This window comes from Macaca fascicularis, chromosome 20 (assembly GCF_037993035.2).
Source record: "Macaca fascicularis isolate 582-1 chromosome 20, T2T-MFA8v1.1".
In the NCBI taxonomy this organism is placed as follows: Eukaryota; Metazoa; Chordata; class Mammalia; order Primates; family Cercopithecidae; genus Macaca; species Macaca fascicularis.
In genome coordinates this window covers 28,134,347-28,158,701 of record NC_088394.1, presented here as the reverse complement: position 1 = coordinate 28,158,701, position 24,355 = coordinate 28,134,347, and the positions used below count along the sequence as shown (strand labels likewise).

Genomic DNA, 24,355 nt, shown 5'->3' with positions numbered 1-24,355 from the left:
ATTCAGGGACCAAGGGCTCCTTAGTCAGCAGGTGATAAGTCCTTCCAGGACTGGGTCCTTCCCTTCAGGACGGCAGGCTCCCTTCTGGCCCAGCGTGTGTCTAAAAATGTCATCCAGGAGCTAGGACCTGGAATGAGGGCCTTATGACTCTGCCTGGTGCTCTATCCTATTGTGGCTGATCTGCTATCCAAGATACAAGATAAAGCCCTCTTTACTCTTTGCTTTCCTCTCCTCAAGCAGAAGGAAGGAGTTACTTTCTTTGCTGTGAGCTATGCCACCTGGGATTGGGGGAAGGGTAGTACATGCACTCCTTTAGCTGCCCCAGCTAGTGTTTAGCTAGGTCATGTGCCTTCCTAGTCCACTGGCTCTAAGGCCAGCCCAGCACTAGGACTTGCCTAGAAGTTGCAGTCCTTGTATCCTAAAATGCCTTTCAAATTTATCTAGGACCCCAGAGCACTTTAGCCTGTGGTGGCAAGGCTTGCCACAGCTTGAGTTCTGACCACTAGGATGGACAATTCCCCTCTGGTTCAGGCTGATACAAATGCTCCTTCCTTGGGAAGGCACTGGCTGAGTCCAGCATGGCTTTGCTCTCCACTGTGACAGGGCAGCACTGAGTTCATTGCCAAGTCCCTCAGTTCAATGTGCCAAATCCCCCAGTCCATGTGCTCTCTCTCCTCCAAGTGCACAGTTTCTCTCTGTGCCATGCAGCTACTGCTAGGGGGTGGGGGAGGAGTGGTGTCAATGATTCAAGACTGTCTTTCCTGGCTGGCGCGGTGGCTCACAACTGTAATCCCAACACTTTGGGAGGCCAAGGCAGGCGGATCACTTGAGGTCAGGAGTCACTTGAGGTCAGATAACTTGAGGTCAGGCCAACATGGTGAAACCCCGTCTCACTGAAAATACAAAAACTTGCCAGGCATGGTGGCGCATGCCTGTAGTCCCAGCTACTAGGCAGGCTGAGGCAGGAGAATAGCTTGAACCTGGGAGGCAGAGGTTTCAGTTAGCCGAGACTATACCATTGCACTCCAGCCTGGGTGACAGGGAGACTCTGTATCCAAAAAAAAAAAAAAAAAAAAAAAAAGACTGTTTTTCCTACCCTCTTCAGTGCCTCTTTCCGTGATATGAAGTTAAAATCAGCTACTGTGACCACTCACCTGATTTTTGGTTCTTATGATGGTTCTGAGGAGGCTTCTATTCTGCCATCTTGCTCTGACCTCCCACTACATTGTTTTTTGTTTGTTAGTTTGTTTGTTTGTTTTTGCCACTCTGTCACCTAGGCTGGAGTACAGTGGCCAAATCTTGACTCACTACAACTTCTGTCTCCCAGGTTCAAGCAATTCTCGTGCCTCAGCCTCCCGAGTACCTGGGATTACAGGCGCTTGTACCCACTCCCAGCTAAATTTTTTTATTTTTAGACTGGGTTTCACCATGTTGCCCAGGATGGTCTTGAACTCCTGGCCTCAAGCAATCCTCCCGCCTCGGCCTCCCAAAGTGCTGGAATTACAGGCATGAGCCACCACACCTGCCCCCACTACAGTTTTTGTTGGTTTGTTTGTTTGAGACAGAGTCTAGCTCTATCCCCCAGGTTGGAGTGCAGTGGCGCAGTCTTGGCTCACTGCAACCTCCGTCTCCCAGGTTCAAGCGATACTCCTGCCTAAGCCTACCGAGTAGCTGGGATTATAAGCACTCGTCACCCAGCTAATTTTTGTATTTTTAGTAGAGATGGGGTTTCGCCATGTTGGCCAGGCTGGTCTCAAACTCCTGACCTCAGGTGATCCACCTGCCTTGGCCTCCCATAGTGCTGGAATTACAGGCATGAGCCACTGCACCCAGCCCCTACACTGTTTTGATTATGATAGCTTTGTAGTAAGTTTTAAAATCAGGAAATTGAGTCCTTCGGTTTTTTTTCAAGACTGTTTTGGCTATTGAGGATCCCTTTAGATTCTGTATTAATTTTAGGATGGGTTTTTCCATTTCTTTAAAAACCATAATTGGGATTTGATATGATTTGTTAGGAATTTGCATTGAAACTGCAGATCGCTTTGGGTAGTATTGCCATCTTAACACTATTAAGTCCTTCAATCCATGAATGTGGGATGTTTTCTCTTTTGGGGGTCTTCTTTAATTTATGTCAGCAGTATATTGTAATTTTCAGTGTACAAATCTTTGAGCTCCTTGGTTAAATTTCTTTCTAAGTATTTTATTCTTTTGATACTATTGCAAAGGAAATTATTTAAATTTCCTTTTAAAATTGTTTGCTCCAAGTGTGTAAAAACTGAATTGATTTTGTGTCCTGCAACTTTGCTGAACTTAATTCTAAAATTTTTGTGTGGATTCCTTACGATTTTCTATATATAATTATATCATCTGTGAAAAGAGATCCTTTTATTTCTTCCTTTCCAATTTGGAAGTCTTTTATTTCCTCTTGGCGAATTGCTTTGCCTAGAACTTCTAGTACTATGTTGAATAGAAGTGATGAGAGCAGGCATCCTTGTCTTGTTCCTGGTCTGAGGGGACAAGCTTTTAGTCTTTCCCTGTTGAGTATGATGTTAGCTGTGATTTATAGCCTTTATCATTTTGAGGACGTTCCTGTGTATTTCTAGTTTATTGAGAGTTTTAATCATGAAAGGGTGTTGGCCGGGCACGGTAGCTCACGCCTGTAATCCCAGCACTTTGGGAGGCCGAGGTGGGCAGATCACTTGAGGTCAGAAGTTCGAGACCAGGCTGACCAACATGGAGAAACCCCGTCTCTACTAAAATACGAAAAAATTAGCCAGGTATGGTGGCGCATCCCTATAATCCCAGCTACTCAGCAGGCTGAGGCAGAATTGCTTGAACCTGGGAGGCAGAGGTTGTGGTGAGCCGAGATCACGCCATTGCACTCTAGCCTGGGCAACAAGAGCGAAACTCCATCTCAAAATAAATAAATAAATAAATAAATAAAATCATGAAAGGGCGTTCATTTTTTCAGAGCCTTTCTGCATCAATTGAGATGACCATGTGTTTTCTCCCTAGTTCATTCTATCAATGTGGTGTATTACTTTTTTTTTTTTAAGACAGAGTCTTGCTGTGTCACCCAGGCTGGAGTGCAGTGGCTTGATCTCAGTTCACTGCAACCTCTGCCTCCCGGGTTCAAGTAATTCTCTTGCCTCAGCCTCCCAAGTAACTGGTATTATAGGCACCCGCCATCATGCATGGCTAATTTTTGTATTTTTAGTACAGTGAGGGTTTCACCATGTTAGCCAGGCTTGTCTCGAACTCCTGACCTCAGGTAGTCTGGCTGCCTCGGCCACCCAAAGTGCTGGGATTACAGGTATGAGCCACTGCACTCAGCCACGCTTCGCATATTTTGAAGTGCATCTATTTACTTAGCATTCATGACTTGAATAATTTCACCAAATGAATAATTTTGGGTAGTTTGAAATTCATTCTTCCAATTGTTACAGTTTGGTGTTTGTAATAAATATGTAAAGGTAAAAGAAACAGTTTTTCTGTATTCTGCCAATCGTGTTTTTATATAATAAATAATCCATTTTTTTTCCCAGGAAAAAAAAAAGAAAGTTATTGCTTAATGTTACAGAATTTCTGTTTGGAGTGATGAAAAAGTTTTGAAAATAGTGGTGACAGTTGCACAAAATTGTGAATATAATTAATACATTGAACTATGCGCTTAAAAGTAGCTAAAATGGCCAGGCGCGGTGGCTCACGTCTGTAATCCCAGCACTTTGAGAGGCCAAGGCAGGTGGACTACCTGAGGTCAGGAGTTCAAGACCAGCCTGGCCAATATGGTGAAACCCCGTCTCTACTAAAAATACAAAAAAGTAGCCAGGTATGGTGGCAGATGCCTGTAATCCCAGCTACTTGGGTGGCTGAGGCAGGAGAATCACTTGAACTCAGGAAGCAGAGGTTGCAGTGAACCAAGATTGTACCACTGCACTCCAGCCTGGGCAACAGAGTGAGACTCTGTCTCAAAAAAACAAAAAACAAAAAACAAAAAAAGCTAAAATGGCAAGTTTTATATTATATATATTGTTTACCCCCCCCCCACACACACACACAAAATCAGGCACATACTCCTCTAACGACACTTACAGTCTATTAAGTGAATGTGGGCATTTTAAAGAAAAAAAATAACTATATGTGGTTACGGAATCAGGATAGTAGTTGTCTATGGACACGGGCAGTGGGGACTGACTAGAAAGGGGAGGGAAGGAAGTTCTTGGAGTGCTAGAAGTGTTTTATGTCTTTTTTTTTTTTTTTTTTGAGATGGCGTGAGCCACCACGCCCAACCCGTGTTTTATGTCTTGATTGGGGTGTTTAGATAAGCATTACATTTGTCAAAACTCAAGAAATTTTATACTTTAAGATCTGTGCATTTCGCTATATGTAAATTTTGTTTTGTTTTGTTTTGTTTTTTGAGACGGAGTCTCGCTCTGTTGCCTGGGCTGGAGTGCAGTGGTGCGATCTCGGCTCACTGCAAGCTCCGCCTCCTGGGTTCACGCCATTCTCCTGCCTCAGCCTCCCGAGTAGCTGGGACTACAGGCGCCTGCCACCACGCCTGGCTAATTTTTTGTATTTTTAGTGGAGACGGGGTTTCACCGTGTTAGCCAGGATGGTCTCGATCTCCTGACCTTGTCATCCGCCCGCCTCGGCCTCCCAAAGTGCTGGGATTACAGGCACGAGCCTCCACGCCCAGCCTATATGTAAATTTTACCTTAGTAAAAAACAAAACACGGTGGCTCATGCCTGTAATCCCAGCACTTTGGGAAGCCGAGCGGGTGGATCACTTGAAGTCAGGAGTTCAAGACCAGCCTACCAACATGGTGAAACCCTGTCTCTACTAAAAATACAAAAGAAATTAGCTGGGTGTTGGCAAGCGCCTGTAATCCCAGCTACTTGGGAAGTTGAAGCAGGAGAATCGCTTGAACCTGGGAGCCCGAGGTTGCAGTGAACTGAGAGGGACCCACTGCAGCCTAGGTGACAAAGTGAGACTCCGTCTCAAAACAAAACAAAACAAAAAATGTTAGCAGCTTCTAATCCCTTGACGGTGTATATAGACTGCAGCGATTTTCTCCAACTTCTCACTCACATGGTGTCTTATTATACAGAGGTTTTAAATTTTAAATAAATTTATCAACCTTCTTCATTTATGGTTTCTATATTTGTGTGTCTTGCTTCAGAAAGTTTCTCTTATTCCAGGTAATCATATTATCCTATTTTTTAAATTCTATTTTGGAATAAGTATTTCTTATTACAGGCAATCATATTAGCCTATTTTTTTCAATATGTTTATTGTTCATTCCTGTGTGGGACATGTAGCTGGTGGGCTAGGTGGAGACCATGGACAAGTTTGCTAACATTGCTAAGTCTTGGTTTTCTCATCCATAAAATAGGGATAATAATTTGTTTTGTTATTGACATAATTCAAAAAAGTAATATTTATTTGTTTATGTATTTATTTTAGAGACAGGGTCTTACTCTGTCACCTAGGCTGGAGTGCAGTGGCAATCTTGGTTCACTGCAGCTCAAGTGATCCTCCCGCCTCAGCCTCCAGAGTGGCTGGGACTACAGGTGCACGCCCCCACGCCCAGCTAACTTAAAAATTTTTTTAGACTGGGCGTGGTGGCTCATGCCTGCAATCCCAGCACTTCAGGAGGCCGAAGTGGGTGGATTAAGAGGTCAGGAGTTCGAGACCAGCCTGGCCAAGATGGTGAAACCCCGTCTCTACTGAAAATACAAAAAATTAGCCGGGCGTGGTGGCGGGCACCTGTAGTCCCAGCTGCCCGGGAGGCTAAGGTAGGAGAATCGCTTGAACCTGGGAGGCAGAGATTGCAGTGAGCTGAGATCGTGCCATTGCACTCCAATCTGGGCGACAAGAGTGAAACTCCATCTTAAAAAAAAAAAAAAAAAGCCAGGTGCGGTGGCTCATGTCTGTAATCGTAGCACTTTGAGAGGCCAAGGCGGGCGGATCATGAAGTCAAGAGATTGAGACCATCCTGGCTAACATGGTGAAACCCTGTCTCTACTAAAAAATACAAAAAATTAACTGGGTGTGGTGGCGGGCACCTGTAGTCCCAGCTACTTGGGAGGCTGACGCAGGAGAATGGTATGAACCCAGGAGGTGGAGCTTGCAGTGAGCAGAGATCACCTCACCACACTCCAGCCTGGGCGACAGAATGAGACTCCGTCTCAAAAAAAAAAAAAATTTTTTTTGACCAGGCACAATGTGTCACACCTGTAATCCCAGCACTTAGGGAGGCAGGAGAATCACTTGAACCCAGGAGGCAGAGGTTGCAGTGAGCCAAGATCGTGCCATTGCACTGCAGCCTGGGTGACAAGACCAAACCTCCGTCTCAAAAACAAGACAAAACAAAACAAAACAAAAATTGCCTCACTATGTTGACTAGGTTGGTCTTGAATTCCTAGGCTCAAGTGATCCTCCCACCTCGGCTTCCCAAAGTGCTGCAATTACAGGCGTGAACCACCGTGGCCGGCTTTGTATCTGCCTGTTTCGTTAAGGCTTTTCCATGGTAGGAAGTGTGGCTTCCCACAGTGCCTAACCAAGTGCCTGGCATTTAGCAAACGTTTAAATGTTTCTTGAATGAATGAACTGGTTGACAGAATGGATGAATAACACATGATAAAAACCAAATTGTAAAGGGGAAAGGAAGGAGTAATTTCTTTTTTTAGAGATGGGGTCTTGCTCTATTCCCCAGACTGGTCTCGATATCCTGGGCTCAGACAATCCTCCTGCCTCAGTCTCCTGGGTGGCTGAAATTGTAGGCACTGGCCACCACGCCTGGCTCAGGAAGGAGTAATTTTATCAGTCGGTTCTACTATGAAACTAAACACAAAACTAAGGCCCAAGTAGGGTAGAGAGAACCATATTAAATACATTATTTAATATCTACATTGGGTTCTTATTCAAGGATGGGCTCCAAGAGGACTGAACTTCCACTGATTGAATGTGCATGTAAAACTTTAGGTGGATGGGTGGGAGCAGTGGTTCACGCCTGTAATCCCAGCACTTTGGGAGGCCAAGGCAGGTGGATCACTTGAGGTCAGGAGTTCGAGACCAGCCTGGCCAACATGGTGAAACCCCCGTCTCTACTAAATACAAAAATTAGCCAGGCATGTGGCATGCCCCTGTAATCCCAGCTACTCAGGAGGCTGAGGCAGGAGAATTGCTTGAACTCAGGAGTTGGAGGTTGCAGCGAGCCGAGATCGCGCCACTGCACTCCAGCCTGGGCGACAGAGTAAGACTCCATCTCAAAAAAAAGTTTAGATGGGGCCAGACAGAGTGGCTCACACCTGTAATCCCAACACTTTGGGAGTCCGAGGCAGCTGGATGGCTTGAGCTCAGGAGTTCAAGACCAGACTGCACAACATAGTGAGACCCTGTTTCCACTAAAAATACAAAAAAAAAAAAAAAAAAAAGCTCGGCGTAGTGGTGCACACCTGTGGTCCCAGCTACTTGGGCGGATGAGGTAGGAGGATTGCTTGAGCATGTGGGGGAGGGAGGTTGCACTGAGCCAAGATTGTGCCACTGCCCTCCAGCCTGGGCAACAGAGCAAGACCCTGTCTCAAAAAAAAAAGAAAAAGAAAAAAAAAGGCCAGGCTCACCGGCTTACACCTGTAATCCCAGCACTTTGGGAAGCTAAGGTGGACGGATCACTTGAGGTCAGGAGTTTGAGACCAGCCTGGACGACATGGCAAAACCCTGTCTCTACTAAAAATACAAAAAAATTAGCTGGGCCTAGTGATGCATGCCTGTAGTCCTGGCTACTAGTGAGGCTAAGGCAGGACAATTGCTTGAACCCAGAAGGCAGAGGTTACCGTGAGCTGAGATCGCGCCATTGTATTCCAGCCTGGGCAACCAGAGTGAAACTCTGCCTCCAAAAAAAGAAGAAGAAAAAAAGTTTAGGCAAACATGCACTTTTCTTGTTGCCTTTTTTTTTTGAGATGGAGTTTTGCTCTTACTGTCCAGGCTAGAGTGCAATGGCATGTTCTTAGCTTACCACAACCTCTGCCTCCTGGGTCAAGCGATTCTCCTGCCTCAGCCTCCCGAGTAGCTGGGATTACAGGCATGTGCCACCATGCCCGACTAATTTTGTATTTTTAGTAGAGACAGGGTTTCTCCATGTTGGTCAGACTAGTCTTGAACTCCCCACCTCAGGTGATCCTCCCACCTTGGCCTCCCAAAATGCTGGGATTACAGGCATGCGCCACCGCGCCCAGCCTGAATGTGCCGGATTGTAGTTCCAGGAGGCCAGAGATCATGAATACTTTGTCCACCACTATATTCCCAGCCCACAGAATACACAGCCTGGCAGCCAACAGATGCTTATTGAATGAATGAGCCTCAACAGGGCTTTCTCATTCCCACATGCCATGCTGTGGTCAGGCTTAAATCATAACCCAACTTCTGCCACCTAATATATGTATGACCTTGGTTAAATTAAACCAGCAGTCCCCAACCTTTTTGGCACTGGAGACCAGTTTCATGGAAGACAATTTTTCCACTGGGGAAGGAATGGTTTCGGGATGATTCAAGCACATTACATTTATTGTGCACTTTATTTCTATTATTATTACATTATAATATATAATACAAATAATTATCATACATACAAAAACTCATCATAAAGTAGAATCAGTGAGATCCCTGAGCTTGTTTTCCTGCAACTAGATGGTCCCACCTGATGTTGATGGGAGTGACAGATCATCAGGCATTAGATTCTCATAAGGAGCAACCTAGATCCTTCGCATGCGCAGTTCACAATAGGATTCATGCTCCTATGATAATCTAATGCCGCTGCTGATCTGACAGAAAGCAGAGCTGAGGCAGTAATGTAGGCAATGGGAGCAGCTGTAAATACAGATGAAGCTTCGATCGCCAGCCATTCACTTCCTGCTGTGCGGCTCAGTACCTAACAGGTCACGGACTGGTACTGGCCCCACAGCCCAGGGGTTGGGGACCCCGACTTAAACTAAGGCCCAGGTTTCTAAAATAACATCCACTTTGAGGGCTTGTTGAGTGGATTAAGTCATAAATGTTGGTGTACTTGGCCGGGCATGGTGGTTCATGCCTGTAATCCCAGCACTTCCGGAGTCTGAGGTGGGTGGATCACTCGAGGTCAGGAATTTGAGACAAGCCTGGCCAACATGAAACCCCATCTCTACTAAAAATACAGAAAATTAGGCCGGGTGCAGTGGCTCATGCCTGTAATCCCAGTACTTTGGGAGGCTGAGGTGGGTGGATCATTTGAGGTCAGGAGTTTGAGATGAGCCTGGCCAACATGGTGAAACCCTGTCTCTACTAATAAATACAAGAATTAGCCAGGTGATAGTGGCATGCACCTGTAATCCCAGCTACTCAGGAGGCTGAGACGGGAGAATCCCTTGAGCCTGAGAGGCAGAGGTTGAGGTGAGCTGAGATCGGGCCACTGCACTCTAGTCTGGGTGAGAGAGTGAGATCCTGTCTCAAAAAACAAAACAGAATAAAATTAGCTGGGCGTGGTGGTGGGTGCCTGTAATCCCAGCTACTCAGGAGGCTGAGGCAGGAGAATCACTTGAACCCAGTACACGGGGCTTGCAGTGAGCCGAGATTGCGCCATTGCACTTCAGCCTGGGCAACAAGAGCGGAAACTCCATCTCAAAAACAATGCAAAAGAAAAAATGTTGGTATACTGTTGGAGCATTATAATGCACAACTAATTTTGTGTCCTCTCCTGCTCCCCCACCACCACTTTACTTTCTCTATGTAAGTCGATTGTTCTCAGGCCTCAAGGCAGTTCCTTGCTCTAACCAGTTTGCCTCTACTAGTCCATAGAATTGCTTGGTTTGGCCGAATGAGAAAATCAATTATGGTCATTTACAAGAACCATTGCCCAAATATGCCTACTTACTCCAAAGCACAAGAATCATGAGGGGCAGTTCACATTTGTTCACCTCCCGTGATGTACAGGTCCTATGCTGGACACTTTCATGCCTTATCCCACAAATTAGGCTTGTCCTTAAGTAGAAGCATTGACAAAGTTTTTGCTACATGGATATTAATTTTGTGCCCAGATCATAGCATTTTTTAAAAAATTGTTGACTGAATAAACTCTGTTTTAGTTTTTTTTTTTTTTTTTTTGAGACTGAGTCTCGCTCTGTCGCCCAGGCTGGAGTGCAGTGGCCCGATCTCAGCTCACTGCAAGCTCCGCCTCCCGGGTTTACGCCATTCCTGCCTCAGCCTCCCGAGCAGCTGGGACTACAGGCTCCCGCCACCTCGCCCGGCTAGTTTTTTTTGTATTTTTTTTTAGTAGAGACGGGGTTTTACCATGTTAGCCAGGATGGTCTCGATCTCCTGACCTCGTGATCCACCCATCTCGGCCTCCCAAAGTGCTGGGATTACAGGCTTGAGCCACCATGCCCGGCCTTTTTTTTTTTTTTTGAGATGGAGTCTCACTCTGTCTCCCAGGCTGGAGTGCAGTGGCACCATGTCCGCTCACTGCAACCTTCGCCTCCCCAGCTCAAGCAATCCTCCTGCCTCAGCCTCCGAAGTAGCTGGAACCACAGGCATGTGCCACCATGCCTGGCTAACTTTTGTATTTTGTCATATTGGCCAGGCTGGTCTTGAACTCTAGAGCTCAAGCAATCTGCCCGCCTAGGCCTCCCAAAGTACTAGGATTACCAGTGTGAACCACCACACTGGCCTATTTTTTACTTTTTTTTTTTAAATACAAATTGCCGTACTGTTTTCCATAGCAGCTGCACTATTTTATTTTCTTTTGAGACAGAGTCTTGCTCTGTCGCCCAGGCTGGAGTGCAATGGTGCGATCTCGGCTCACTGCAACCTCTGCCTCCCAGGTTCAAGCGATTCTCCTGCCTCAGCCTCCAAAGTAGCTGGAATTACAGGCACCTGTCACTGCACCAGGCTAATTTTTGTATTTTTAGAAGAGACAGGGTTTCTCCATGTTGGCCAGGGTGGATTCGAACTTCTGACCTCAGGTGATCCGCCTGCCTCAGCTTCCCAAATGGTGGGATTACAGGCGGGAGCCACCGCGCCAGGCCAGCTGCACTATTTTATATTCCCACCAACGGTGCACAAGTATTCTGATTTCTCCACATCCTCACCAACACTTGTTATTTAGTGATTTTTGATAGCTGACATCCTAATGGGTATAAGGTGGTATCTCATTTTGGCTTTGATTTCATTTACCTAATGGTTAGTTTTGTTAAGCATTTTTTAATTTGCTTGTTGGTCATTTCTACAGTATAGTATATATTTCTTTGGAGAAACGTCTACTCAAGTCCTTTGCCCTTTTAATTGAGTTGCTTGTTTATTGTGGTTGAGTTGTAGGAGTTCTTTATATATTATAGATATTAACCCCTTATCAGATATATGATTTGCTATTTCCTCTCATTCTGTTGGTTGCCTTTTCACTGTTCTTTTTTGTTTTGTTTTGTTTTTTGGGGGGTGGGGGTTTGAGACGGAGTTTTGCTCTTTTGCCCAGGCTGGAGTAAAGTGGTGCAATCTCAGCTCACTGCAACCTCCACTCTGGGGGTTCAAGTGATTCTCCTGCCTTAGCCTCCCGAGTTGCTGGGAATATAGGCGCCCGGCACCATGCCTGGCTGATTTTGTACTTTCAGCAGAGATGGGGTTTCACCATGTTGGCCAGGCTGGTCTCAAACTACTGACCTCAGGTGATCCACCTGCCTCGGCTTCCCAAAGTGATAGGATTACAGGCTTGAGACACCATGCCCAGCCTGTTGTGTCCTTTGATGCACAGAAAATATACTTTTCTCTACTGAATGGCCACAGCACCCTTGTCAAAAATCATTTGACTAGTCAGGGCATGGTGGCTCACGCCTGTAATCCCAGCACTTTGGGAGGCTGAGGCGGGAGGACTGCTTGAGGCCAGGAGTTTGAGACATACCTGGGCAACATGGCAAACGGCAAAACCCCGTCTCTTACACACAGTGCAAAAGTTAGCTGGGCATGGTGGGTGGCGTGTGACTACTGGCTGTCTCAACTACCCAGGAGGCTGAGGCAGAAGGATCTCTTGAGCCCAAGACGTCCAGGCTGCAGTGAGCTTTGATTGTGCCACTGAACTCCAGCCTGCGCGATGACGGAGCAAGGCTCTGTCTTAAAAAAAAAAAAAAAAAAAAAAAAATCAGCTGGGTGCGGTGGTTCAGCACTTTGGGGGCAGAGGCGGGCAGACCACGAGATCAAGAGATCGAGACCATCCTGGCCAACATGGTGAAACCCCGTCTCTACTAAAAACACAAAAATTAACTGGGCGTGGTGGCGTGCGCCTGTAGTCCCAGCAACTCGGGAGGCTGAGGCAGGAGAAACGCCTGAACCCGTGAGGTGGAGGTTGCAGTGAGCCAAGATCGCGCCACTGCACTCCAGCCTGGCTACAGACCAAGACCCCGTCTCAAAAAAAAAAAAAAGAAAAAAAGAAAAAAAAAAATCATTTGACTGTATATGCGAAGGTTTTGTGCCACAAACTTTTGTGGTTGGTGATACAAACAACATAGTCTCCGCCTTAAGGAAACCACAGTCGAATTAAATAGATTCCGTTTCAAGTAGCATCTGTCCTGTGTGCTCAGTGGGCACTGGGCCCATGTTTTCCCACATTTTGCCCCTTGAGCTTCTGATCCAACCGGTGAGATAGGTAGGATGATCCTCTTTAGCAGAGGGGTAAGCTTAGTCCCCTGAGAGCGCGGCTATGGCTTACGCGAGGGTACGGATAGTCAGGATTTGAACCCAAAGTTCCTGGCTCCATGTGTCATGCTACCTCCGGCCAGATGTTCTCACCTCTAAAACTTGGGTAGAAGTGAACCGAGATGCTCTCTACTGAGCAACTCTTCAGCTCCAGCATCCTATACATTAAGGAGTCACTAAAGGCCAGGGTCCACGAAAAAGGTGCAGACATTAAGCATGATCGGGGTGGACAGAAGAGCGGAGCCCAAAACACCACTTCCAGCTCCAGTGGACGAGTCCTACAGCGGCAGCCCTGCAGCTCCGAGCGGTTGCCGAGTCCTCACCCGGAACCCGGGCGCGGTTGGGCTGTGCTATTGGCGCGGGTGGGGGACGCACAGCCCAAAAATGCCCGCGACAAGTTTCTAGGGCAGTTCTCGCCAGTCTCTCTGGAGGGAGCCTGTGGGCTTCTGCGACATTTCTCGCACTTGCTCCCTAGCCTTCCTCCCGTTTCCACCCTTCCCGCGGAGGTTTTCCTTCCCGGTGGCCCCTTCCTCGGGTGTCCCTTTGGTACGCCCCCACCCTGGCGGGGAGCTGCGTGGCTGGCGCCCGCGTGGCCACTGCGCATGCGGACCCGTCCTTGGGGCGGGGCCGCGCGGGGAGGAGGGTCGGGGACGGAAGCGCGGAGCACGGACCCCGCCCCTTCGCGGCCCCGCGCGTGACGTCGCAGGGGGCGCCGGCCTCCGCCGGGCCCGGAGTGGTAAGCGCGAGCGGCTGGCGGATCGGACGCGCGAGACCGGGAGGGGACGAGGGTGTTGCAATCGTTCGGGGCGGGGGCTTTCCGGGGAGGGGGTGCTCAGGTGCACCAGCGGCCGCGGACCCCCAGGCTCTACCCTCTCCTCCCTTTAACCCCCTTCCAGCCGGACGGGAGGCGGGGCAGGGCTGAGCATTTGTGACACCTGCATTTCCGTGGCTCCTTCCTTCTCCCCCCACCGCTGTTTATCTCTTCGCCTTCCAGAAGTTCTTTTCCATCAGGCTGTCGCACCTTGCGTGGGAAGGAGCACCCCACTTGGAAGCAGGAGACAGGGTTCAGACCTTGGCCCTACCCCTCCTATGTTAAAGTCCGCGAGCCTCAGTTTCCCCCACAGTATTTTTTGCCTCGCCTTACCCGGTTTTGAGAATCTGTACGAGAAAGAGAAAGGAAATGGACATCTGTTGAATTCTGCATGGCCAAATACCACGCAGATTGCTTCATCCACCACGTTTAATCCTTATTACTTGGTGTTCTTAGAACTCCTATTTCATGGATTCTTAAGCTCACAGAGTCAGTGAGTAACAGAAAGGGATTCAGATCTAGCCGTTTAGCTGCACAGTGGAGTTCTTCTCCAGAATCTTCCCTTGTCTGGGCTCTGGCTGGAACTATTCCTCAGCCAAACCCTCGCCCCAGAACAGTGCTTCCTGTTTCTCCAGCTGAGAAGTCTCCCTTTGGGGTTCCTTCTTCCACCACGGAGTGCCCTGCTCTGCCTCCACTGAGATTACTTCAGAAATTAAATGCAGCAAATATTTATCCAGCAGTGCAGGGAGATGAACTTTTGGAGTCGGGAACCTTGGATTCTTGTTCTGGCTCTGCCACTTACTGTGTGGCCTTGGAAAGTCCCTTGTCTTCTCTGAGCTTTCTTTTCTCTTTGCGTAAAAGAGGTGCTCTTGTCCCATTCTCCCTCCCTGTCCTCCAGCAGGCTCTCCCCGGAGGCTCAGCCCCCTCTGCTCCCCATGGGCAACTGCCAGGCAGGGCACAACCTGCACCTGTGTCTGGCCCACCACCCACCTCTGGTCTGTGCCACTTTGATCCTGCTGCTCCTTGGCCTCTCCGGCCTGGGCCTTGGCAGCTTCCTCCTCACCCACAGGACTGGCCTGCGCAGCCCTGACATCCCCCAGGTAAGTTCCCCACCCCCATACCTGCTCTTCCTTCCAACCTAGACAGGCTTTTGCTGCTAATCTCATCTCACCCATCTCCCACCCTTCTTTTGCTCACAGGACTGGGTCTCTTTTTTGAGATCTTTTGGCCAGCTGACCCTGTGTCCCAGGAATGGGACAGTCACAGGGAAGTGGCGAGGGTCTCACGTCGTGGGCTTACTGACCACCTTGAACTTCGGAGACAGTCCAGACAGGAACAAGACCCGGATATTCCAGGCGACGGTCTTGGGTAGTCAGATGGGATTGAAAGGTGAGATCAGAGGCTGGGCTTGGTGGCTCACACCTGTAATCCCAACATTTTGGGAGGCCGAGGTAGGTGGATCATTTGAGGTCAGGAGTTCGAGACCAGCGTGGCCAACATGGTGAAACCCCGTCTCTACTAAAAATATAAAAATTGTCTCAAAAAAAAAAAAATACAAAAATTAGCCAGACATGCTGGCAGGCGCATCTAATCCCAACTACTTGGGAGGCTGAGGCAGGAGAATCGCTTGAACCCAGGAGGCTGAAGTTGCAGTGAACCAAGACTGCACCATTGCACTCCAGCCTGGGTGACAGAGCAAGACTCTGTCTCAAAAAAAAAAAAAAAATTAAGAATAGTACAGGCACGGTGGCTCATGCCTATAATCCCAGCACTTTGGGAGTCCGAGGAGGGCGGATCACGAGGTTAGGAGTTCGAGACCAGCCTGGCCAATATGGTGAAACCCCATCTCTACTAAAAATACAAAAATTAGCCAGACATGGTGGCAGGTGCGTCTAATCCCAACTACTCGGGAGGCTGAGGCAGGAGAATCGCTTGAACCCAGGAGGCTGAAGTTGCAGTGAACCGAGATTGCACCATTGCACTCCAGCCTGGGTGACAGAGTGAAACTCTGTCTCAAAAAAAAAAAAATTAAGAATAGTACAGGCACGGTGGCTCATGCCTATAATCCCAGCACTTTGGGAGTCCGAGGAGGGCGGATCATGAGGTTAGGAGTTTGAGACCAACCTGGCCAACATGGTGAAACCCCATTTCTTTTTTTTTTTTTCTTCAAGACGGAGTGTCGCTCTGTTGCAGTGGCTGGATCTCAGCTCACTGCAAGCTCCGCCTCCCGGGTTTACGCCATTCTCCTGCCTCAGCCTTTGGAGTAGCTGGGACTACAGGCGCCCGCCACCATGCCCGGCTAGTTTTTTGTATTTTTTTAGTAGAGACGGGGTTTCACCATGTTAGCCAGGTTGGTCTCGATCTCCTGACCTCGTGATCCGCCCGTCTCGGCCTCCCAAAGTGCTGGAATTACAGGCTTGAGCCACTGCACCCTGCCATGAAACCCCATTTCTACTAGAAATACAAAAATTAACTGGGTAGGCTGGTCACAGTGGTTCACACGGGTAATCCCAGCACTTTGGGAGGCCGAGGCAGGCAGATCACGAGGTCAGGAGTTCGAGTCCAGCCTGACCAACATGGTGAAACCCCATGTCTACTAAAAATGCAAAAATTAGCCGGACATGGTGGCACACGCCTGTAATCCCAGCTACTCAGGAGGCTGAGGCAGGAGAATCATTTGAACCCGGGAGGCGGAGGTTGCAGAGAGCCGAGATCGTACCATTGCACTCCAGCCTGGGCGACAGAACAAGACTCAGTCTCAAAAAAAAATTAGCCAGGCTTGGTGGTGCGCGCCTGTAGTCCCAGCTACTCAGGAGGCTGAGCCAGGAGAATTGCTTGAACCTGGGAGGTGGAGGTTGCAGTGAACCAAGATCGTGCCACTGCACTGCAGCCTGGGAGACAGAGTGAGACTCCGTCTCAAACAAACAAACAAAAATACAAAAATTAGCCAGGTGTGGTGGCAGGCGCCTGTAGTCCCAGCTACTTGGGAGGCTAAGGCAGGAGAATCTCTTGAACCCGGAAGGCTGAGGTTGCAATAAGCAGAGATCACACCACTGCACTCTAGCCTGTGCGACAGAGACAGACTCTGTCCCACCACAAAAAAAAAAAAAAAAAAGTAAGGTGAGATCACAGAGGACTGTGGGGTCGGGCATCAGAACACTCAGGGCTGGACCCTACCTCTGACCTCACCAATGATGACCTTGGACACATCCCTGGACTTTAGTCACTTCTGTGGTTCGGGCTTTCAGTGAACATGCTGCCAACAGGGTAGGTTTTCTATGAATGCTTTCTTCCTCTGCCAGTTCTGACGTTCTTTGAGTCTATCTTTGGAGGTAGGATGAAATGGGCTAGATTTGACCTACTGTTTCCTCATCCTTTAGCTACCTCCTCTTAGAGACCCCTTTTTCCTCAGGGATATCAGAGAAGCATATTCAATTAAACCAGTGTCATAAGGGCCCGCTATGTGCTTAGCATAGTTCTGTATGCCACAAAGGATGCAGAAAAAAATTAGACAACATAAATTTCCAAAGAGCTATAGTGTTCTGGGAAAATGACAAGCGAGAGAGACAGAAAGTGAAAATGTCAGTGGATGCCATTAATCCCTGTATGACATTTGCCTTATCTAAAATATGCTGAGATAAAGAGGGATGGAAGAGGGTGGTATTTTTTGACTTCTGAGGTCCTTTACAACACTATCATTCTAAGATTCTCCTATGAGTATGTATGTAACGGGGGAGTGGGTCTCTGCCTGTCCAGGTGTACATATATGTTAACAAAAATAAGGACTGTGTCTGATATATGCAGACTTGGGACAATTCTTTCTCATTCTTTTTACTTTTAAATAGATACATAATAGTTTTATTGAGATATGATTCATACACAATACAGTTCACCCATTGGAAGTGTACAGTTAGGGCCGGACGTGGTGGCTCACGCCTGTAATCCCAGCATTTTGGGAGGCCAAGGCAGGCAGATTGCTTGAGCTCAGGAGTTTGAGACCAGCCTGGACAACATGGCAAGACTCTGTCTCTACTAAAAATACAAAAAAAAAAAAAAAATAGCCAGGCGTGGTGGCACACGCCTGTGGTCCCAGCTACTCAGAAGGCTAAGGTGGGAGGATTGTTTATCCCTGGGAGGCAGGACTTGCAGTAAGCATTCTCCCACCTCAGCCTCCTGAGTAGCTGGGATTACAGGTGCTCGCCATCATGCCCAGCTAATTTTTTTTTTTTCCCTGAGACGGAGTCTCGCTCTGTCACCCAGACTGGAGGGCAGTGGTGCGATCTCAGCTCACTGCAACCTCTGCCTCCCAGTTTCAAGAGATTCTCCTGCCTCAACCTCCCAAGTAGCTGGGATTACAGGCACGTGGCACCATGCCCAGCTAATTTTTGTATTTTTTTGTAGAGATGGCATTCCACCATGTTGGCCAGGCTGGTCTTGAACTCCTGACCTTATGATCCGCCCGCCTCGGCCTCCTGAAGTGCTGGGATTACAGGCGTGAGCCACTGTGCCTGGCCAATTTTTTTATTTTTTGTAGAGATGGGGTCTCACTATGTTGCCCAGGCTAGTTTCAAACTACTGGGCTCAAGTGATCCTCCTGCCTCACCTCCCAAAGTGCTGGGATTACAGGCATGAACTACCAGGTCTGGCCTATTACCCAATTGTTTTAATTTACTTTCTCCTGATTGCTAGTAAGGTTGAACCTCTTATGGTTTATTGTCTGTTTTCATGTTGTCTGTGAATTACCTGTTTGTTTCCTTTGTTCATTTTTCTTTTCAGTTATTTGTCTTTGTCTTCTTGATTTGTGGAAGGTCTTTATTCTGGATAGTAATCCTTTTTGTCATTTAAATATAGGTATTTTCAATCAATATGTTACTTGTTTTTTTAACTTATCTTTCATTGCATAGAAGTCTTTAATTTTTATGAGGTTAGGTTTGTCACTCTTGTCCTTTATTAAGACTTTTAGGTTTTGTGTCTTTCATAGGAAGTCCTTCCTCATTTTAAAATTAGAAAATATTCTGGCCAGGCATGGTGGCTGATTGCTGTAATCCCAGCCTTTGGGAGGCTGAGGCAGGTGGATCACCTGAGGTCAGGAGTTCTAGACCGGCCTGGCCAACATGATGAAACCCCGTCTCTACTAAAAATACAAAAAATTAGCTGGGCATGGTGGTGGGTGCCTGTAATCCCAGCTACTCTCAAGGCTGAGGCAGGAGAATCACTTAAACCTAGGAGGTGGAGGTTGCAGTGAGCCAAGATCGCGCCACTGCGCTCCAGCCTGGGCAAAAACAAGAGTGAAACTCTGTCTCAAAAATAATAAAATAAAATGGCTGGGCGTGGTGGCTCATGCCTGTAATCCCAGCACTTTGGGAGGCCGAAGCGGGCGGATCATGAGGTCAGGAGATCGAGACTATCCTGGCTAACATGGTGAAACCCTGTCTCTACTAAAAAATACAAAAAATTAGCCGGGTGTGGTGGCGGGCGCCTGTAGTCCCAGCTACTCGGGAGGCTGAGGCAGGAGAATGGTGTGAACCCGGGAGGCGGAGCTTGCAGTGAGCCGAAATCGTGCCACTGCACTCCAGCCTGAGGGACAGAGCAAGACTCCGTCTCAAAAAAAATAATAATAATAATAAAATAAAATATACTGTATTTTCTTTTAATACTTAAGTTTTTTTTTAGTTTGTATAGTTCTTTAATACATCTGGACTTTATTTTATTTTATAGGATAACAGTTTGACGCTATGTTTTTTTCTACATGGAAATTTTCCCAAGGCCATTTACTGAGGCCATCCTTTCCCCACTAATTTAAAATAGGGTGAGAACCTTTCAATGGATTTTGGTACCAAGTGAGAAACTGCTTTCTTAAAAAGGATGAGCTAGTTTATGCAAACTGACATGGGCAATGTGTATCTGCCCATTTCACTGCAGCCTTGCGAGTATTGGTATGGTTGTTGTATTGATTGTAATTTAAATTAATTTAAATTGCAACTTAATTTGTGTTTATATTGATACAAAGTTCATTTCTCAGTGATACAAATAATGGTATATGGAATAGTTCATTGAATAGAATCAATGCCAAAACACCTGGTATTAAAGAAAGCCTTAAAAAATAAATAGGGCCAGGCATGGTGGTTCATGCCTGGAATCCCAACATTTTAGGAGGTCAAGATAGCAGGATGACTTAAGCCCAGGAGTTTGAGTCTAGCCCGGGCAATACAGTGATACCCTGTCTCTACAAAAAAATTTTAAAATTAGCCAGGCGGGTGGCGCATGCTTGTAGTCCCACCTACTCGGGAGACTGAGGTGGGAGGATCACTTGAGCCCAGGAGGTTGAGGCTCCAGTGAGCTGGGATTGTGCCACTGCACTCCAACCTGCACGACAAAGTGAGACCCCATCTCAGAAAAATAAAGAAAGAAAGAAAAGAATAGAAGTGTGAAGACAGAGGCTCCCGCGTCACCCCTCATTTTCTTCCATCTTTTGTGCCTTTCACAGGATCTTCTGCAGGACAACTGGTCCTTATCACAGCCAGGGTGACCACAGAAAGGACTGCAGGAACCTGCCTGTATTTTAGTGCTGTTCCAGGAATCCTACCCTCCAGTCAGCCACCCATATCCTGCTCAGAGGAGGGGGCTGGAAATGCCACCCTGAGCCCTAGAATGGGTGAGGAGTGCGTTAGTGTCTGGAGCCACGAAGGCCTTGTGCTGACCAAGCTGCTGACCTCGGTAAGAGCCTCGGATGGGTCACCAGGGTTTTGTGGACTGCCTGCTGACTGCTGTATCTTGAAGGCCCCTGGAAACAATTCTACTTTGTAGAAAAAGCACAGGTTTTATAACCCTGCCTTGGGGGCTGTGTGACTTAGAACAAGTGTCTAAACATCTCTGAGTGTCAGCTTCCTCATCTGTAAAACAGAAAACATGACCCTATCTCTTAATTCCACCAAATAAGGATTAAATGAGAATGACTGTGAAGTGCCCAGCACAATGCCTAGGACATAGAGATTTGATAAGTGACAGCTATTATTGTTTACTATTGTCTTTAAAACATTCTCTCTACCTCAAAGGAGTTCAGAAGCTGTAATAAGAGGCAAATGGGCTAATTGCTATTAGAAAGATGTGAGCAAAGTGTTATGCAAACACAGAATAAGGAGCCATTAACCCTAACTTGAACATTTGTGGAGAGTGCTTCACACAGAAGGTGGCATTTACCAAAGAGCATTGTGTACAGCAGTTTATAATGCACAAAGTGCTCTTAGGGTTCATTAATTCATTTGATCTTAAAATAGCCTTTTGAGGTAGGTGTTATTATCCCATTTTGCAGATGAGGAAACAGGTTTAGAGAGAGGGAGTGAATTGCCGAAGGCCACACAACTGGTTAAGTGGCAGAGCCAGGATTGCAACCCACACCTTCCATCAGGTCAGGATGATCCTTGAAGATCCGTCTTAAAAAAAAAAAAAAAAGAAAAAACCCCATGAGGAACGTAACCTGGGACTTGGAATCAGAGATCTGGTTTCTAGATGTAGCACTGCTTGCACTTTTTTTTTTTTTTTTTTTTGAGATGGAGTCTCGCTTTCTCACCCAGGCTGAAGTGCAGTGGCGCAATCTTGGCTCACCGCAAGCTCTGCCTCCCAGGTTCATGCCATTCTCCTGCCTCCTCCTTCCAAGTAGCTGGAACTACAGGCGCCCACCACCACACCCAGCTAATTTTTTGTATTTTTAGTAGAGACGGGGTTTCACCATGTTAGCCAGGATGGTCTCGATCTCCTGACCTCATGATCCACCCTCCTCAGCCTTCCAAAATGCTGGGATTACAGGTGTGAGCCACCACGCCCGGCCGCTTACACATCTTTAAAATGTGGATCATAATGAAGTTTCCTATCTCTTGGAGTCATGATGGGGGTTCAGGTTGATAGCTGGGCAAGAAAGTAGTTTTCAAACCATCAAGACAAATGTTCGAGCCTGGGCAACATGGCGAAACCCTATCTCTACAAAAAATACAAAAAAAAATTAGCTGGGCATGGTGGCACATACCTGTGGTCCCGGCTACTCAGGAGGCTGAGGTGGGAAGATCACTGGAGCCCAGGAGGTGGAGGTTGCAGTGAGCCGAGATCGCACCACTGTACTCTAGCCTGGGTGACAGAGTGAGACCCTGTTTAAATAAATAAATAAATGTCAACTTATATGAAAATAACATTGGCCGGGCGCGGTGGCTCAAGCCTGTAATCCCAGCACTTTGGGAGGCCGAGACGGGTGGATCACGAGGTCAGGAGATCAAGACCATCCTGGCTAACACGGTGAAACCCCGTCTCTACTAAGAAATACAAAAAACTAGCCGGGCGAGGTGGCGGGCGCCTGTAGTCCCAGCTACTCGGGAGGCTGAGGCCGGAGAATGGCGTGAACCCGGGAGGCGGAGCTTGCAGTGAGCTGAGATCCAGCCACTGCACTCCAGCCTGGGCTACAGAGCGAGACTGTCTCAAAAAAAAAAATAACATTTTCCCTTTAGTTGCTCCCTAGATGTGGAGAGCCCTCTCCCTCATGGAGGCTCCCTCTATAGCCCTTGGGCTGGATTAAGATCTCCTTCTCCTCCCCTCCCTGTACCCCTCCGTAGGAGGAGCTGGCTCTGTGTGGCTCCAGGCTGCTGGTCTTGGGCTCCTTCCTGCTTCTCTTCTGTGGCCTTCTCTGCTGTGTCACTGCTATGTGCTTCCACCCACGCCGGGAGTCCCACTGGTCTAGAACCCGGCTCTGAGGGCACTGGCCTAGTTCCCGACTTGTTTCTCAGGTGAGGTTCTTTGCTCCAGTCCTGCGGTAGCAGGGAATGGGATGGGGGTGGAGGTTGTAACTGGGGTAGAGCAGATCTTTGGACTTTTCCTCAAAGACTGCTGCTTCTGAGTCCCCGAGAACCTCTTCAACCACAGCTTTCCCTTAGGGACTGGGAACAATTTGACACCGTGAGCATTCAATATTTTTCTAATTACTTTAACTTTTTTACTATAAAATATTTAACACTTATGTAGAAAAGTCCAATACCATAAAAGGACAGCTTGGCAAATTATTATAAAGTGGATACTTATAAATACCACTGAGGAAAGGAATAGAATATTACCAGCAGTCCACAAACTCCCATGGTCCCTTCCTTCCTGACTATGCCCTCCCTCTCCCTAGAAATAACTACTGTCATGCTTTATAATTTATTGCCAAGTATGTATTCCTAAATAATATAGTTTGGGTTTACTTATTTTTGAACCTATGTAGACAGAATCATACACATTCTTTTGTGGCTGACTTCTTTCAAGCAACATTGTGATTTTAAGACTCACCCATAACTAGTTCGCATCCAAGCATTTGGGTAACAATGGTGAGTTAAGAGGGTTCGCATTTGATGATTCGTCCTGGGTATGAACCATGTTTGTCTTGCTTTTGTCCTGAAATTCCGATACCCAGTTTTATGATGAAAATTTTGTAAAATTCAACTTGAACTGCTCAGAAGAGTCTAATTGATGATACCCATTTACTGGGGACATAGTATGTGCCCAAGAACTTGACATGCACCTTCTCTCTTCCATTTAGTCATCGTTACCTTTAGAAAAAGCTGATTCTGTTAACAAGATCTTTGGAGGGAATCAGCTTCACAAACGTAGCAGTGGGTGGGGGTCATTAGGTTCACATGTCAGCCCACTAAGGGAAAAAATATTTCTGCAAAAAATCTTCACTTGTCAGAGGGAGGGTGCATGTAATCTGAGAGCCATGTTTTATGCATCCAGCTCTTGAACTGGTCTCAGCTTCAGCTGGCTGCGGTGCCCTAGGAAGTTACTATGGGAAAAGTGGAAATAGTTCAGGCTCAGGAAACTGATCGGGCCAGAGGAACTGGAAGCTCAAGATCAACTCTGCTTATTTTGCTGATGGCTGGACCTAAATGCCCCAGCCACCTACTTGGGACAGGAAATGACAGGACCCTCTCAACCTTGGACAGGGGAAGGAGGGCTTCCTGCCCCTGGCAGACCCTGGGGTCCTGAGGCTACCTTAGTTGGGATCAAATGCCTGTATTGGTCTCTAGCTGTCACTCCCTCTGCTCGTTCCTCAATTTCTGCACACATCTCAGAGCTTCCTCTAGCAGCTCTCCGACCTGTTTTGTTGTTTTCTTTTCTTTCTCCTCAGGTGTGAATCAACTTCTTGGGCCTTGGCTCTGAGTTGGAAAAGGTTTTAGAAAAAGCGAAGAGCTGGAATGTGGGGGAAAATAAAAAGCTTTTTGCCCAGTGGCGTGTATGGTGTTTATTGGGGGTTGGATTGAGGTGGGGATTTTAGGGTAGGCAGGCTTACAAGTTTTGGGGGACTCTTTTCTGTTGACTCTTTAGTTTGGACACAGGTTGCCATAGGGCATAGGTTACTTGAGCTCTCCCCATGGTTAACTTGGCTTTGGTAAACACCTGTCTTGTTTTCTTCTACGAAACAAAATGGATATAATTACAGTTAGTTGGGCGGGTGGGGTGTCAGGTCATGGAAATGCTGTGACATAAATGCACCGTGACCTTGGCAAGTCTTGCAACCTGCAGCGCCTCAATTTCCGTAAGAGATTTGACCTATTGAGTTTCCCCAGCATCAACGCGCAAAGATTCCTCGCACTTGGGGGCCCTCGTCCAGGCTAGATGGTTGCTAACCTCGGAGCAGTCTATTTTCCCGCTTTTTCCGCGCCCAGCAGCATCTTCCCTTGCCCCTCCCAACTTCCACCCTGCGCGCAGGCGCAGATCGCCGCTGCTGTCCGTCCACCCTCGCCCCCTCAAAGCTTCCCCTAGCAACAACCTCGGGCTGAGAGCAAAGGCGGGGCGAACGCATGCGCTGC

At 47.5% G+C, this 24,355-nt stretch overlaps 1 protein-coding gene across 8 annotated transcripts in view; it reads left to right on the top strand.

Moving 5' to 3' along the window:
* Nucleotides 1-23,771, top strand: part of TMEM219 (transmembrane protein 219) — a 35,099-nt gene extending 11,328 nt beyond the window's left edge. The window contains exons 1-6 of one of the 8 annotated variants that reach the window (XM_005591593.4): nucleotides 13,398-13,451; nucleotides 14,428-14,626; nucleotides 14,726-14,915; nucleotides 20,014-20,243; nucleotides 22,127-22,297; nucleotides 23,674-23,771. In XM_005591593.4, coding sequence (XP_005591650.1) covers nucleotides 14,462-14,626; nucleotides 14,726-14,915; nucleotides 20,014-20,243; nucleotides 22,127-22,264 — 723 coding nt within the window. In that variant the 5' untranslated portion in view covers nucleotides 13,398-13,451; nucleotides 14,428-14,461 and the 3' untranslated portion in view covers nucleotides 22,265-22,297; nucleotides 23,674-23,771. Of the gene's footprint in view, nucleotides 1-13,397; nucleotides 13,552-14,424; nucleotides 14,627-14,725; nucleotides 14,916-20,013; nucleotides 20,244-22,126; nucleotides 22,298-23,673 lie in introns of those variants that run through there. The other 7 variants (XM_005591592.4, XM_045382977.2, XM_045382976.2 and 4 more) reach the window with 7 other exon arrangements.
* The last annotated feature ends 584 nt before the right edge of the window (nucleotides 23,772-24,355 follow it).